This window comes from Petaurus breviceps, unplaced genomic scaffold (genome assembly GCF_028583685.1).
Source record: "Petaurus breviceps papuanus isolate PSGF00001 unplaced genomic scaffold, PetGlider_PUasm1.0 90438, whole genome shotgun sequence".
NCBI lineage: Eukaryota > Metazoa > Chordata > Mammalia > Diprotodontia > Petauridae > Petaurus > Petaurus breviceps.
Genome location: NW_027187254.1, coordinates 5546 through 22567, shown reverse-complemented (window position 1 = coordinate 22567; position 17022 = coordinate 5546). Strand labels below are relative to the sequence as shown.

Here is a 17022-nt window from a genome sequence, read left to right as displayed (position 1 = left end):
CTTCTTCTTCTTCTTCTTCTTCTTCTTCTTCTTCTTCTTCTTCTTCTCCTTCTTCTTCTTCTTCTTCTTCTTCTTCTTCTTCTTCTCCTCCTCCTCCTCCTCCTCCTCCTCCTCCTCCTCTTCTTGCTCCACCTTCTCCTCATCCTCCTCTTCTCTCTCTCTGCCTTTGTAAGACATATTTTGCCATAATTCTAATTTCACTTTATTTTGATGTTTTGTTTTAATGACTGTCATAACTGAAAATTATATTTAATAAAGATACATAGATCTAAAAGGAAGAAGTATATCATTGATTACACTCACTTTTCTTTCAAACCTGTCCACTAGTTAAGAGTAGATTTTCATTGAAAACACAGTGCAAATCATTTGAGATAACACTTTTTCCTTCGAACAGGACAGTGTTACATGATTACATATATATCTAAAAATGAGTTCAAAATCCAATGAAACCCTGTATTTGGAAGATTTTAAATAAGGTAAAAAATACAATTTTGTGGTTTAAAAAATTTGTAACTATGAGTGTTATTATGGGTGACATTGTTTTGTGGTATTATACTTCATTTTGTTTAAAATTTCCCAATTATATATGTTTTACTTTAAAATTTATTATTTTTATCATTTATTGTTTTAAAAATGTGAGTTCGAAATTTTTTCTTTCCCTCAAGACCATCGTCTACTCACTGACAAGGGCAATAATATGATATAAATTATACATTTGTGAAATCATGCAAAATATATTTCTACATTAGTCATGCCGCAATAAAGCAAGAAAAATAAAGTGAAAAAATTATATTTCACTCTGAACTCATTTCTTTAATTCTCTCTCTGGAGATGGATAGAATTTTTCATCATGAGTCCTTTGGAACTGTCTTGTATTATTGTATTGATAAGAGTGGTTAAGTTTTTCTTACTTGATCATTGTTACAATATTGCTGCTACTGTAGCATGATTTCCTGGTTCTGCTCACTTCACGTCATAAGATGTTCTCAGGTGTTTCTGAAACCATTCTCCTTTTCAGTTCTTACAGAATAGTAGTATTTGATCACAATTGTATACTGCAACTTGTTTAGATGTTCTCCAGTTGATGATCATCCCTTTAATTTCCAATTCTTTGTCACTGCAAAAAGAGCTGCTATAAATATTTTTACACTGATTGGACCTTTCTCTTTTTCTTTGATCTCTTTGGTATATAAACATAGTAGTGGTATTGCTAGGTCAAAGGGTACACACAATTTTATAGTCCTTTAAAGAGGCATAGTTCCAAAATGCTCTCCAGTATGGTTGGATCAGTTCACAACTCCAACAATGGTGCATTCATGTTACTATTTTGCCAAATCTTCTCCATCATTTGTCATTTTCCTTTCCTGTCATGTAAGCTAATAAGTATAAGGAGATACAAATAGGTATATATATGTAAACTTATTCTATACATACTTCTATTTATCAGTTATTTTTCTCGATGCAGTGTCTTTCCTCATATGTCTTTTATAGGTAATTTGGGCATTTATAATTGTCAAAATAACTTATTCACTCAAAGTCATTCTTAAAACAATATTGCTGTTACTGTATGCAGTCCTTTCTTGGTTCTGCTCATTTTGCTCTTCATTATTTCATGCAAGTCTTTCCGTGTTTTTCTAAAGTCATTGAGCCCATCCTTTCTTTTAGCCCATCACAATCATATGCCACAACTTGTTCAGCCATTCGTCAATTGCTGGACATTGCTGAAATTTCCAGTTCTTTGCCACCACAAAGAGATATATAGTATAAACATTTTAGAACATATAGATTCTTTCCCTTTTTTCTCTAATTATCTTTGGAAGTAGACCAAGACATGGTACTACTGAGTCAAAGGCTATAGGTACTTTAATAACTTTTGGGCATAATTCCACTTTCCAAAATGGTTGGATCACTTCACAGTTTCATCAACAGTATTTTAGTGTCCTAATTTTTCAACATTCCCTCCAACGTTTTTCACCTAACCTTTCTATCATTTTGGCCAATCTGGTATGTGTAAAATGATATCTCAAGATTGTTTTAATTTGCATTTCTCTAATTAATAATGATCTAGAGCATTTTCACATGACTACAAATAATTTTGATTTCTTATTTTGAAAATTGCCTGTTCATATCCTTTGACCATTTATCAATTGGGGAAATATGCATATTCTCATACATTTGACAAAGTTCTTTACATATTTTGGATATTATATCTTCATCTGTTAAACTGTTTATAAATTCCAGCACCCCATTTTCTGCTTTCCTTTTGATCTTGGGTATATTTGTTTTATTTTTACAAAAATTTTTAAATTTAATGTAATCAAAATGATTCATTTTATACCTGACTGTGCTCATTCTCTTGTTTATTCATAAATTGCTCACATACCCATAAATCTGATATACTTATATATATAACTATAACTATATATGTATATATATATCTACTGATATTGTTCAGTATGCTTCTAATTTTCTTCTAAAATTTCTCTTTATATCTAGGCCATTTTGACCTTATCTTGGCAAATGGTATATGATATTGGTCTAAGGCCAGTTTCTGCCTTGGTGCTTTCCAAATTTCCAAACATTTTTTTTTTATCAAATAATGAATTCTTATTCCCAAACTTTAAGTCTTTGCACTTGTCAAATATAAGGCTATTATGTTTATTTGCTGATGTAAATTGTATATCTACTCTGTTCCAATGACCTACCTTTCTGTTTCATGGACAATACCAAATTGTTTTGATAATTACTGCCTTTAATACAGTTTATGATCTGTTACTGCTAAACCTCATTTCTTTACATTTTTTCATTATTTCCTTTAATATCTTGATTTTTTGTTTTTCCAAATGAATTCTGTTATTATTTTTTCTAAATAAGTAAAAAAAATTGGTAATTTAATTGACATAGTGTTGAATATATAAATTAGTTTTGTATATTGTCATTTTTATTATATTGGCCCCATATACCCATGAATAATTAGTGTTTCTCCAATGATTTCAATCTGATTTTATTTGTATAAAAAGCTTTTTTAAAAGTAATTTTGCTGATATATTTCCTGGTATTGTTTTTGGTAGGTATTCTTTCAGATATTTTATACTGTCTAGAGTTGTTTTAAATAGGCTGTTTTTTTTTACTATCTTTTCTTGCAGAGTTTTATTTGATACATTATGATTTCTTCGTGTTAAAACTTCCTGTTAATATTCTTTGACAATTTGTCAATGATGGATAGCTCTTTTTTTATAACTTTGACTATTTTTTCTAGATATTTGTGAAACAAAACTTTTATAAGAGAAACTTGTTGAAAAAATCCCCCCCCAGTTTCTTGATTTTCTTTAGTTGCATTGGTTTTGTTCATGCAAACCCTTTTTTATTTTGTGTAATCAATCTTATCCATTACACTTCATAAACTCTTTCCTTATCTATAGATCTGCCATAAAATTTTTCTGTGTACCTCTAATTTGCTTATAATATCACCCTTCATGTATAAATTATATACCTATTTTGAGTTTATCTTGGTATGTAGTATGATCTATGCTTAATTTCTGTCAAACAACTTTCTACTTTCCCAGTAATTTCTGTGAAATACTGATTTTTTGCTTCGTATACCCTGCCCCCCACCAAAACTTGGATTTTGGGGTATATTAAGCACTAGATTACTATGCTTATTTGCTACTGTGCATTGTATACCTAATCTATTCCATTGATCCACCATTCTATTTCTTATCCAGCATTAGATTTCTTTTTGTTTGTAATATAGTTTGAAATCTGGTACTGCAAGTCTGCTTTTCTCCACTTTTTTTCATTGATTCCTTCGATATTCTTGATCTTTTGTTCTTTCAGATGAATGCGATATTTTTTTCTAGCTTGATATAATAATTCCTTGGTAGTTTGATAGTATGGCACTGAATAAGTAAATTAATTTTGGTAGAATTGTCATTTTTAATATATTGTCTTGGTGTTCTGGTTGCCTTTGGACACAAGAGCTATAGAAATTGACATGACAAAGCCTAGTGGAGTGCATCCAGAAAAACTCCATCAGGAAATTCAGCACACAAAATGCTCAAAAGTTGTCACCATCACAATTGGAAAATTATATTAAAAATTTAAAAAATCCTTGCCCAGTTTAAGCCACAAATTTTGTCCCTTTTTTGTTTCAAGGCAACAAATATTGATGACAAATGGAAGAAGCATCTTTACAAAACAATAAATACCTGCATATGGAAAGACCAAGAGAGTGAGATGTTCTTTTTTCCTTCTCTCTTCACTCTGAGTAGCCAAGTTGGAATGCCAAAAAAAAAAAAAATAAAAGACAAATGACTTCAGTGTCAGAAAACCTATGACAATTGAGGAGTCTTTCTGCCCTAATTCTTCTTTTCTGGTTTCACAAGATAGGTGCTGCAATGTCATCTTTTTTCTCAGCATGATAAACCTAAGACGAAAAGGGAACATTCCCAGATAAGCACACATAGGATGCAAACAGACACCATTTATTTCTGTACCACAAAGAACACATAAAATTGTAAGGTAATGCTGAGAACTTTCTTCCTTAGGATAGAGAATGAGGGCAGCTGCTTGAGCTTTTTTTTTTATTGCAGAAAAATGTAAAGCTTTTGAAAGGAAGGATTGGGAAGTTTTATTGCTTGAAAACTGCCTTTTGGTGGCAGCACCCTCAGCCCTCCTCCCCAGATTCAGATCTTGAATCTGAAATTTCTGTGGCCACTTGCAACTCTTGGCTGATTATTCAGAACTTTAACAGTCTCTTTTGCTGGCTGCTTTTAGCCTCTGCTAAAAAGTCTGGAGTAGACTTTCAATTAGAAAAGTCCAGAAAGTGGGATTTATTACTAGTTAATAACTACAACTCTTTGAAGGCTACTGTGTTCCAGCTTTAATTTCTGCATTACTCCAGCTATTTTGTGGTGATTTTTGTCTGTAATTGGGGCTATGCAGTGACCACGTCTAATCTAGCTGCTTTCTTAAATGTAGGAATATATACCTATAAGTTTTACATATAGCCATACACATATGTGTATACATATATGAATGTATGTGTAAATGCATTTATATATATCTACAATATAATATATATTTATGTATGTATATTTTGTATATATTTATACATACACATAAATATATCAATATGTTTACAGTACTTAGGTACACATATATTATACATGTATATTTACTTTTATTGTGTGTTTAATTGTTTCTTGTCACCTTGGTGATGTGGTTCCTTCTCCTTTATTTTTACCTTGAACAATAGCACTGTCTGAGCCAATGAGGTGCCCGTAAGTCTATTCTGGATGCCAAATGCTGACCACAGATGAGCTAAGATCAGAGATCACGTGGAACACCAAGGCAATGAGAATCACTGTAAAATATATAAAGTATGTTATTAGAACCATGGAAAAAGATAAAGGATGAGGAGTTCTAACTCCTCCAACCACAGGGGAAGCTTTGATTGCATTTTTGCTGAACAGGTCAGCAATAGGTAGGTTTCTAGTATCACATGTTGGATACAAGTGAAGGCCTCACGATGTTAGAGGGTTACTTTTCACATAAACTTAATTTTTATGTCTATGAACTAGATCAGCAATTGTATTGTATGCAACAGGTATTATTAGTTGGTTTAGTGATTGGACAAATGTTGTTGTACAGAACATATGGACAAATAAGGGAATTTCAATGCCAGAGTTCAGGCAGCCATTACACTATACATGTAGAATTAAGAGAGAAACTTTGCTCAAATTTCTTTATCAAAAAAACTGTCCCACAAATTTCTTTTTTACTACAAGACTCCATATTTTGGAAAGGACCTAGAATGTATCAGAAAGTGGTGACCAGTATGGTGAAAGGACTTGAAATCATATCACACAAGCATCAGTTGAAGGAACTCAATATTTATTCTGATAAAGGAAGACTCAAAAGTGATAATAGCATTTTCTCTGGTAGGTATTTTTGAATACATGAAAAGTGATCACGTGGAAGATAATTAAGATTTGTTCTGCTTGATAACAGTCAATATAATTAGGACTAATGGATATAAGTGAGAGGAAGGTTTTGTAATAATTAGATCTGTCCAACAGTAGAGTGAGCCTCTTAGAGAATGAGTTCCTTGTCACTGGAGAACTTGGAAAAGAGGCTGGAAGAACATATATCAGGGATATATAACAGGAAGATAGGCAAAGGAGTCCTAGCAGTGACAGTACTTCTTCCCCATCCAGTCCTGTTTCCAGCTTAGTGCTCTTAGTCATAATTGGGGAAACAATTCCTATGGAGAAAGGGCTAGCCAACCCCATTTGCTAACCAACTGCCAGACCCAGGATGGGTATGGAAGTCTAGCTGAAGCAATGGGACACCCAAGGGGAGACACAGGAGGCAGCATATGCCAGGAAGTAAAATCACGACTACCATCTTGACCAAAATCTCTTCCAAGATTTTGAACCTCTTCCAACTCCTGAAACCCTATCACAACCACTTTGACTTTCATCTGTTCTTAGATGCTGATGGGAAAGGCCCAGGTCCCTAAACACAAGCTTTTTGGCAATATCAATGCTTCCAGTCCAATGCCTTCACATGTCTGCTTTTGAAATAACACATATGGAGAAACTGTCTGGAAATTACCCTGGAAATTGCTAAAGTTACAGCTACCCAGAACAAAACTGTTCTTGTCTCCAAAGTATTTGGCACTGTCCAGTGGTCCATATGATATGGTTTTATTATTGGAAATGACATTAAAGAAAATGAAACTTATTGACCCTGACTCTAAAGAATAATAATTAATATCTAGGTTGCTGCTATACCCTAAAGACCATGAGACTTTTTCATCTGACTTACGGCTGAAATTTTCCATTTGTGTTGTCTCCTCCAGTGTGATCTGGGTTCCTTGAGAACAGGGACTGCCTTACTTTTCTATTTGTGTGCCCAGACTTAGCAGAGTGCTTTCATATAGGAAGTGCTTCATAAATGTTTCATGTACATTGTAGAGGGGTTAATGGTAGGAGTTGGAGGAGATGACCTCTGAGATTCTATGATTTTATTTTTTATAATAATTGTGTGTGTACATGTTGTGCAGCCACCCTACTTGCCTATAAGCTCAACGAAGAAGAGAACAGCTCTTACCTGCTTTATGTTCCACTGTCCAGAACAATACCATGCATTAATAATATTTATGTAATGAATGAATTTCTTGAATGATGAAAATCGTAATGTGTCAACATTTTTTTACGGTCAGAATGATTTTACTGCACAATTTCAGTAGGTTGCTACTCAAAAGATCATTAAAGATCATTTAGTTCTAGCTACCCTTTAAAAATTTATTTATTTACTTTTAGTTTACAACATTCAGTTCCACAATCCCTTGAATTCCAAATTTTCTTCCCCTCCTTTTCCTCCCCCCTTCAATGGAATGAACGAGAAAGAAGGAATGAAATAAAAGAAAACACAAAGGAGAAGGAATAAGTATGTTGATTCAATCTGCATTCAGACTTTATAGCTCTTTCTCTGAATGTGGATTGCCTTTTCCATCATGAGTCTGTTGGAGTTGTCTTATTGCCTTACATTGCTGAGAAGAACCCAATCTATCAAAGTCAGTCATCACAGATATGATGTGTCTATAATTGTGTACAAAGTTCTCCTGGTTCTGCTCTTCTCCCTTAGCATCAGTTTATATATTTCTCTCCAGGTTATTATGAAGTCCATCTTTTCCTCATTTCTTATAGAACAATAGTATTCCGTTACATTCATATTCCACAACTTGTTTAGTCATTCCCCAATTGTTGGGCATCCCCTTGATTTCCAATTCTTTGCCACCACCAAAAGAGCTACTATAAATATTTTTTTGTACATACGGGTCCTTTTCCCACTTGCATGATCTTTTGGGGATACAGTTTTAGAAGTGGCTATCCTTTATTTCATAGAAGAGGAAACCGAGACCTTGATAGGCAAAATGATTTGTCTAATGTCCCACAGCCAACAAATGAAAGTGCAATATTCAAACCCAGATCTGTTAACTCTGAGCCCACTGTTCTTTTCCATGGGCTTTTCCAAATGGGCTATAACCTTAAAAAGCTCCTAGCAAGCTAATGGAACAGCGAATTTAAGCCTGGGGGATACTCATGGAAGTCACTGTGTCATTGTAGGTCTTTGGGTTTGAGGGACAATTTGACTGGGAAAAATACAGTAGAAAGGAAAGATATGAGTCATTCACTAAATCACAGGTTCAGAGAAAGAAAGAACCTTTAGGAGTCTTCCAGCAGATTTCTTGGCAGATAGGAGGTGCTTAGTAAGTCTTTATTGAATTGGATCACTCCAGTTCCCTTTTTTAGCAAGTAGGCATAGTCCAACATCTCACACCATATAGCAAGAACACTAAAATGGTAAATTATTTAGATATAAAAGTAATGTTATAAGTAAATTAGAGGAGTATTGAAAAATTTAAATGTCAGATCTATGGATAAGGGAAGATTTTTTGACCAAACAAGCAATATAGAACCTCACAAGTTGTGGAACTGATAATTTTGATTACATGAAATTTTAAAGCCAAGCACGAGCAGCTTTCTAGAGGACTGCTGCTGTGAACAGCCACAAGGTTTTGATTACACAGTATAGTGAACTCTCTATTTATTCAGTAACAAACTAAGACAAAACATTGACAGAAATCAAAGAATTCATTTTAGTTAATTAAAATTTCATTTAGTAACTCAATCATTTAATAAGTCCTTAATTCAATCTTCCTAAAGAAGGCTTGTCTCCTCAATGGACAGAAAGTACAAAGGTCAAAGTTCTCCATCCCGATGTCACAATAAATAATAATCTTTTCAGTCAGCATCAGGTTCCCAAGAAGAGATCTTTTCATCTTGACTCAAGGCTGGCTCTCATCTTCCATGGTCCCAGTTCCTGCCCAAATCTACACAACTATCACCTGGATTCAAAGGCACGCAGCTCCCAGTCCCTTGTCTAGTTCTTGTTCCATATTGAAGCTCACAGTGTCCAGTCCACTTCAAGTCCCTCACAGTTCCTGTTTCTGGGAAGACAAAGCTTAACAGAGCCAAAACAACATTCATGCACATTGCTGGCACCATCATCAATTCACTATCTGCCTGTGAAATCAACACAGACCTACCAATAAAGTCTGAGAACTCAACACAAATCATCAGTATAGAAATCAACGCAGACCCACAAACAAGGTCCAGGAGGTCAATACAAATCATCAGTAAAGTCCCAGGAGCTCCAAAACCCTCCTACAGGACTTCTGTAAACAGACAACCAGACAATCCTCTTTCAGGGCTTCCAGTAAGGTCCCAGGGCTTCAGTAGAAAGTATCACATACAAAGATCAACACAGACAGAACAAACAGAGTGCTGGGATACCACAAGTTTTCTCCCTCTCTATCACAAGAGCTCCCTTCTCAGTTCTGCTCTCTCCAGCCTGGGCCTGTCCTTACATATGGGCATTAGCTCCTTCCCTTCCTGTTTCAGGAGTCCACAAGTTCTAGAGTTCACAAGTTGTGGGGTTCACACATTTTGGATCTTAATACTTGATACAATCATGAACTGAAACAAGGTGTTAGTTCAATAGCTGAAACAAGGTGTTAACTACTTCTTTGCTTGCCATTACAGAAATTAAAAACTTTTGCACAAATAAAACTGATGTAGCCAAAATTAGAAGGAAGAGAGAAAATAGTGAAAATTTTAAGGAGAGTTTCTTAGATATAAAGTCCTCATTTTTCAAATATATAGGGAACTGAGCCACATGTATAAAAATAAGGCTATTTTTCAGTTGATAAATTATTGAAGCAGCAATTTTCAGAAGAAGACATTAAAGCCATCACTAGCCACATGAAAAATGCTGTTAATCAGTACTGATGAGAACAATGCAAATTATAACAAATTTGAGATACCATCTCATAATTATTAGATTGGCTAACATGACAGAAAAGGGAAATGATAAATACTGGAGAGGATATGGAAAATTTGGGACCTGGGATTTGAACTTAGCTCCTCCTGTCTCCAGGGCTGGTACTCTATCCAGTGTACCATCTAGCTATTCCCCTACTTCTTTCAGGTATCAAACTGTTCACTGTCAGTCATACCCCTTTCCAAGGGGTCAGGCCAAGCTTTGCCAAGGGCACTGTTGACCTTTTCTAGGCTAAAAGGTCCCAAAGAGTACCATTATCCTCAAGGCTACTCACTGAGGTTGGATCCTCTCCTCTGATCATTGAAGACAAAGATGAACAAGGATGGTGTAATGTTAGTGGAAGTTGAAGATCTTCCCTGCCCATTAAAAGACCTCACATGGAGCCCAACAAGAGAAGCTTGATTAGGGGAGGCTTATTTTTCAGGAACCCAACACCTTTTGTTACTTTGTAATTAGGCAGTGGGTCATGAGGGTTGTGATGCCCTCTGTCTCTGAAGTAGAACATATATGCTCTGACATGAGGTTTTACTTTGGGGCTCACTCGTTGAAAGAGTGTTCCTATGATATGGCCAAACTAGACTCTGTGTAGTCATTAAGGAGTGCCCCTCCATAGCCCTGAAAACCCAGAATTTGGTGCTCTCTCTCTGGTAACTACATGTATAGTTTTGGTCGACAGCTAGAAGCCCTGTCTGTCGCTCTTGATTTGTGTTATTTTCTCTGTCTGTATTTTTTCTGCTTATAATTTTTTGCCTTTTGGAGGGCAATTGGTGTTAAGTAACTTGCCCAAGGTTACATGGCTAGTTTTGTGTGTGTGTGTGATTTCAAATCAGGGGAGATCCTCAGAGTCACTTAAGCCTATCAAGGGGCCAAGGGGCAGGGAAGATCTTCAGATTCCCATTCCCATAACACTGTTCTATAAAGGTTTTTCCCTGCTTAATGAGATGCCATATCCTTCTAGAATCTAAGATGAACATGTTAATTAGAGAACTAACTACTGCCCCTGTCTGCAGAAGAAATCCATAGAGAAAAGCTGCCCGACTCAGAACCTGCTTCATGGCACTCATCAGCAACAGCTCTGCTCCTTTGCCTTCTGAGTTCCTCCTTATCTGTTTCCCTGGCTACCAGAGCTGGCAACACTGGCTCTCTCTGCCCCTCAGTCTGCTGTTCCTATTGGCCATGGGGGCCAATGCCACACTCCTCCTCACTATAAGGCTTGAAGCATCTTTGCATGAGCCTATGTACTACTTACTTAGCATACTATCTCTGCTGGATATTGTTCTCTGCATCACTGTCATCCCCAAAGTCCTGGCCATCTTCTGGTTTGATCTCAGACCCATCAGCTTTCCTGCCTGTTTCCTCCAGATGTACATCATGAACAGCTTCTTGACCATGGAGTCCTGTACCTTCACTGTCATGGCTTATGATCGATATGTGGCCATCTGCAAACCACTACGTTATCCAGCTATCATCACTAATCAATTTGTGGTCAAGGCCACCATCTTCATTGTGGCTAGGAATGCTCTCCTTACTGCACCCATTCCAATCCTTTCTGCCCAACTCTATTACTGTGGGGATAATGTCATCAAGAACTGTATCTGCACTAACTTGTCTGTCTCTATACTTTCCTGTGATGACATCACTTTCAACCGGATCTACCAGTTTGTGACTGGCTGGACCCTATTGGGTTCGGACCTCATCCTCATCATTATCTCTTACTCCTTTATCCTTCGGGCTGTACTAAGGATCAAGGCAGAAGGGGCTGCAGCCAAGGCCCTGAGCACATGTGGCTCTCATTTCATCCTTATTCTTTTTTTCAGCACCATCCTACTGGTACTGGTTATCACCAATGTAGCCAGAAAAAGAATTCCTCATGATGTCCCCAACCTGCTCAACATTCTGCATCACCTTATCCCCCCAGCCATGAACCCCATTGTCTATGGAGTCCGGACAAAGGAAATCAAGCAAGGGATCCAGAAGCTGTTGAGGAGGTTGTGAGGAATGGGGAGAGTTCTATCTCTTTTTTGATGGACTAACTTTATAAATAGAAGGCATAATGATGTGAGTTAAAGGATTTATTTTTACTCTGACTGAATTCCATTCCTATTTCTTCAGGATGCTCCAAATGGCTGTGATGGTCACTCTCTGTCTTTCTCTTTCCCATTGAAAATCTCAATTTCCTTTATTTCTTTTTTTAAAAAAAAAGCAATCAGGGTTAAGTAACTTGCTCAAGGTTACACGGCCAGTTATTTTTGTGTGGGTGCCGAGTATCTGAGGCCGCAACCGATCTCAGGTCTCCCGATGCTGGGGCCCGCGCTCTTACTTACTGCACCACCTGGCCACCCCAATTTCCTTTATTTCTAATAGGTTTCCCAACCGAAGGGGTTTGGAAGTCAGGCAAAAGCCCAGAATGAATGTAATTTTAAACCAATTGACCAAGATCTTTTGACCAAGATTTATTAGGTGATAAGGCTGTCATTCCTGAGAAAAGCAGAAAGATAGATAATTAGGGATCAGTTTGGAAGACTAACATTTTTGATATGATATAGAAATCTGCAATGCAAGATGAATGATCATAGCTTTCATTCCAATAGAATGATAGGGTGTAAAAACACTTTCCTACTTAATCCCATTAGGTAGGTCATAGGATCATAGATACAGGGTTGGAAAGAGCCTGAAAGGCTAACTAGTCAAAACTCCTGACCCCCCATTTTACAGATGAGAAAACTGAGGCCCAGGGAACTTAAGTGCTTTGCCCAAAGCAATAGAAGCTAATATTTCACAAAAGTGGGATTTGAACCCAGATTCCATGACTCCAGATTCTGTCCTCATTCCTCTCCTAGGTTAAGTCTACTCAAATCTATTTCACAGTAATAATTACTGAGATTTACATTGTACTTTGGGGTTTGGTAAATGTCTTACATACCTCTGGTCCTCACATTAATGTTGAGAGGCAGTATGATGATATAGATATCATCATCCTCATTTTACAGATGGGTTAACTGAGATAAGAGAAGTTAAGTGACTTGCCCAACCAATAAATGTGAGATGAAGGATTTGAATCCTGGTCACTCCTGCTTGTGATAAGTGATAACCTTTCAATGGTTTGAAACAACTGATTTGACATTTGTGCTCATTTGTACAAAGCCTGCCTGAAAAGTTAATTTTCAGACAATGGTGTTATGTGACAGGGACTTCTTAGATGATGAATCAAGTAAAAAAGATGAAAAGGAAACAACAGCAACAGAATTAATGCTGTCTGGCAAGTGTTTACAGGGAATCACAGGCTGCTTTCCCAGATCATCAGGGCCCATCATCCACTTCATACTGTTTGTGTCATTTCTTCCCTTAAATGTAGCATCATAGTTATACCCATAACACAAGGCTCATCTTATATTATTGTATCATATCTTAATTCTGGTGCGGGGCTGCTTTTGTGAAGTTTTTACATGCATGTCTTACACATACAACATATGTGTCTTATACAAGGTTGTGGTGTCATGAGATTAGATACTGTACTCTTGTTTCCTTTTAAAAGAGTAAGGATCAATAAATTTTTGTTGACTAATTGGTAACTTGTTACTTCTTTGCCTACTCCCATAGATTTGGGAGCTCTCTGATCTATTAACCTGGGAGTATCTTTAATTCCTTTTGATTATATAAGAAAATGTAAAATAATTATCCTTGAGTTTTGGAGTTGGACGAGACATCAGGGGTTACCTTGTCTGACCCCTAACTGATAAAGGCACCTATTTTTTTAGATTATTTGTTGGAAAAGAAGTTAAAGATCATAGAGACCAAACTGACAAGAGAGGAGATGACTTGCCTAGAGAAATGTCAGTCAATTGGCACTTATCAATACTTACTGAGTACTGTGTTAAGTGCTGGGAATACAGATACAAGCAGAAAGAAAGACGTTTCCTGCCTTTGAGTAGCTTAAATTTGAATGTCAGAAAATAACACAGAAAAGGGAGCTGAAAAGTGGCTGAAAAGAAATGCTCACTAGATGGAATTATGACAGAGGAGTCTTGTGCAGATGAATCAGCAGTTCAGACTAGAGAAGAATGAAGACACGGTTGGTCTCAGTCTCCTACTTAAAGGGGAAGGTCAGGGAGGAACTAGCCAACAAGAGAGAGGGACCCTGGGAATGGAGAGTACTCCTCCTGTGAAAAGTAGACCAGAGGTACACTGAGCTTCCAGGGTGAAAAGGTTTCTTTGGCATGGTAGAGAAAGTCCTGAGAAGAAGAGACAGTCATAAAACCTGGAGAGGAATGGAGAACAGAGTCTCATATGTATCAGGTCCAGGTCTCTGATTTCAAATCCGGTCTTCTTCAGACTATAACCTGGAATCCCTTCTACAATATCCCTGACAAATGGGCAATAACCTCCACTGGAAGAATTCTATGATGAGGAACTCTTTACTTCCTGAGGCAATCCTCTTTCCTTTTAGATAGTTCTTATTGTCTAGAGGTCTTTCTTCTTCCTTTCTATACTCACTAACTTTTCCTTTCTGCAACCTTCATTCAAAGTTTCTATTTTTGCCTTATGGGGCCAAATAAAAAAGTCTACTTCATTTTCATAACCCTTCACACACTTGAAGGCAAGTAATTATGCCCCACTTTAGTCTTGTCTTCTGTAAGCTAAACAGTTTCAGTACCTGCCACCGCCCTCTTTCTGTCTTCTTTCCAGCTATTGTAACCCCCTACAATATGGGCTCAACCTAAATGTCCTCTGCTTTTAGAAGAGATGAGAGACTCTGAACTTACCCAGTGAAGGGAAGGAAATGGAGAGTATTTGGTGGTAGAAGTGGTAGCAGATGAAGTGAACTCTACTTATAGCCACAAGATAAAGGAGAGTTTACAGCTGGGGTGAAAGGATAATATAAACTCACTTAGGGTCAGTTCTCTTCCTCCACAGTTTATTCAAGGCAAGGACATGGGTTGAACTGAGCTCCATGTACCTAATGGGAAAAGATTGAAGGGACTAAATAGCTCAGTTTGGGGGCATCTGTGCAGCAGTGGAGAGGAGAGAGGTCAACAGGTATGGGTGATACCCAAAAGTAAATTATGGGGAGTAAAAATTGAAGACTAAACTTTTACCTAGAAGATTGAAAGTTCAGAAGAGAAAATACTTTGACAAACTCATTTTATGAAATAAATAGTCCTAACACCTATACTAAGCAAGGATAGAGCAAATAAAGAAAACTATAGATTAATATCATTTTTGAATATCAACACAAAAAAATTTAAAGGAAAATCCTAATAATCTAAATTACACCAAGATATCAAAACAAAACCTGATGATAATTTTAGATTTTTGCCAGGGATAAAAATATAGTTTAAATTTAGGAAACTGTTAACATAATCATAACTTTAAGAAATTATTATTATATGATTATATCAATGTATGCAAAAAGAAACTTGGACAAATGAAAAAATTCATTTATGATGTGTTCAAACTGAAGCCTTTTATTTGGAAGATTTTTAATCAGGTTAGAAAACTCAGTTTTAGGGTTTTAAAAAGAAGTTTTTAACTATGAGTTTTTATAAAACAGTGACCTGCTTATTTTTTTTAATTTTGTAGTATGCTTTTATTTATTTTGTTAAATGTTTCCCAACTGTGTATATTTTTCTTTTTTAATTTATTATTTTCTAATTTTTAACATTCATTTTAAAAGCTGAGTAACAGATTCTCTCCCTCTCTCCAGCCCCTCCCCCATACACTGAGAAGACAAAAAATATATCAGTCATAACGTGAAATCATGCCAGATATATTTCCATATTAGCCATGTTGCCAAAAAAGCATGAAAAATAAAGTAAAAAAGTGTACTTCAGTTTGAACTCAGCTCAACAGCTCTGAAGGTGGATAATGCTTTTCATCATGAGTCCTTGGTAATTTTCTTCGATTATTGTATTGATTGGAGTGGTTTTTCACTTGATCATTATTATAATATTGCTGTTACAATTTTGCTATGTACAACTATTTTCTATTTCTTCTCACTTTTCTTTATATTAATTTATCTAGGACTTCCCAGTTTTTTCTGAAACCATCCCCCTTGTCATTTCTCATAGCATAATTATATTTGGTCACAATAATATACCACAGCTTGCTCAACCACTCTGCAACTGATTGTCATCCCTTCAGTTTCCAATTTTTGCCATCATTAAAGGAGCTGCTATAAATATCTTTCTACATACAGGTCCTTTTCATTCCCCTTTGATCTCTTTGGTATGTAGACACATTAGACTCATCTTCCGGAATTCAAATCTGGCTTCAGAGACTTACTAGCTGTGTGACTTTGCACAGTCACACTATATACCAAATACACATTATTTGGTATATAGACACATAGCAAATATATGTCTATATACATTTGGTATATAGACACACATACAGATATGTCTATTGTATATAGACATATATATTAGCATATGTGTCTATATACATACAGCAATATGTATATAGATGCATATTGCTAGGTCAAAAGGTATGCACAATTTTATAGCCCTTTGGACACAGTTTCAAATTGCTCCCCAGAATCATTAAACCAGTTCACAACTCCACAAACTGTCCATTAGTGTTCCTGTTTTCTAGATACCTTAAGCATTTCTCATTTTCCTTTTTTATCAGGTTAGTCATATAGTAGGTATGAAGTGTTACCTTAGAGTTCTTTTAATCTGTATTTCTCTAATAGTGATTTAGATAGGTTTTTTCATGTGCCTTTAAATAGCTTTGGTTTCTTCTTTTGAAAACTGCCTATTCATGTCTTTTGACCATTTATCAATTGGGGAATGGCTTTTGATTTTATAAATTTGAGTCAGTTCCCTAGATATTTGAGAATTGAAGCCTTTACTAGAGAGATTGCTGAAAATTCCCCCTTATCCCAGTTTCTTTTATTCCTTCTAATTTGGGGTGCATTAGTTTTGTTTGTGCAAAACCTTTTTAGTTTTCATGTAATCAAAATTATCCATTTTACTTTGCATGATCCTTTCTATCTTTTATTTGGTCACACATTCTTCCCTTAGTGATAGATATGACAGATAAAATTTTCCATGCTCCCCTAATTTACTTATAATATTTCTCTTTATGTATGAATCATGTACCTATTTTGAG

The 17022-nt window shown here is 36.0% G+C and overlaps 1 protein-coding gene across 1 annotated transcript; it reads left to right on the top strand.

Annotated features, from left to right (window-relative positions):
• Window positions 1-10965: 10965 nt before the first annotated feature.
• Window positions 10966-11907, top strand: LOC138177562 (olfactory receptor 56A4-like). The gene has a single exon (XM_069108781.1). It carries the CDS (start codon window positions 10966-10968, stop codon window positions 11905-11907), a length of 942 nt encoding a protein of 313 aa, XP_068964882.1.
• The last annotated feature ends 5115 nt before the right edge of the window (window positions 11908-17022 follow it).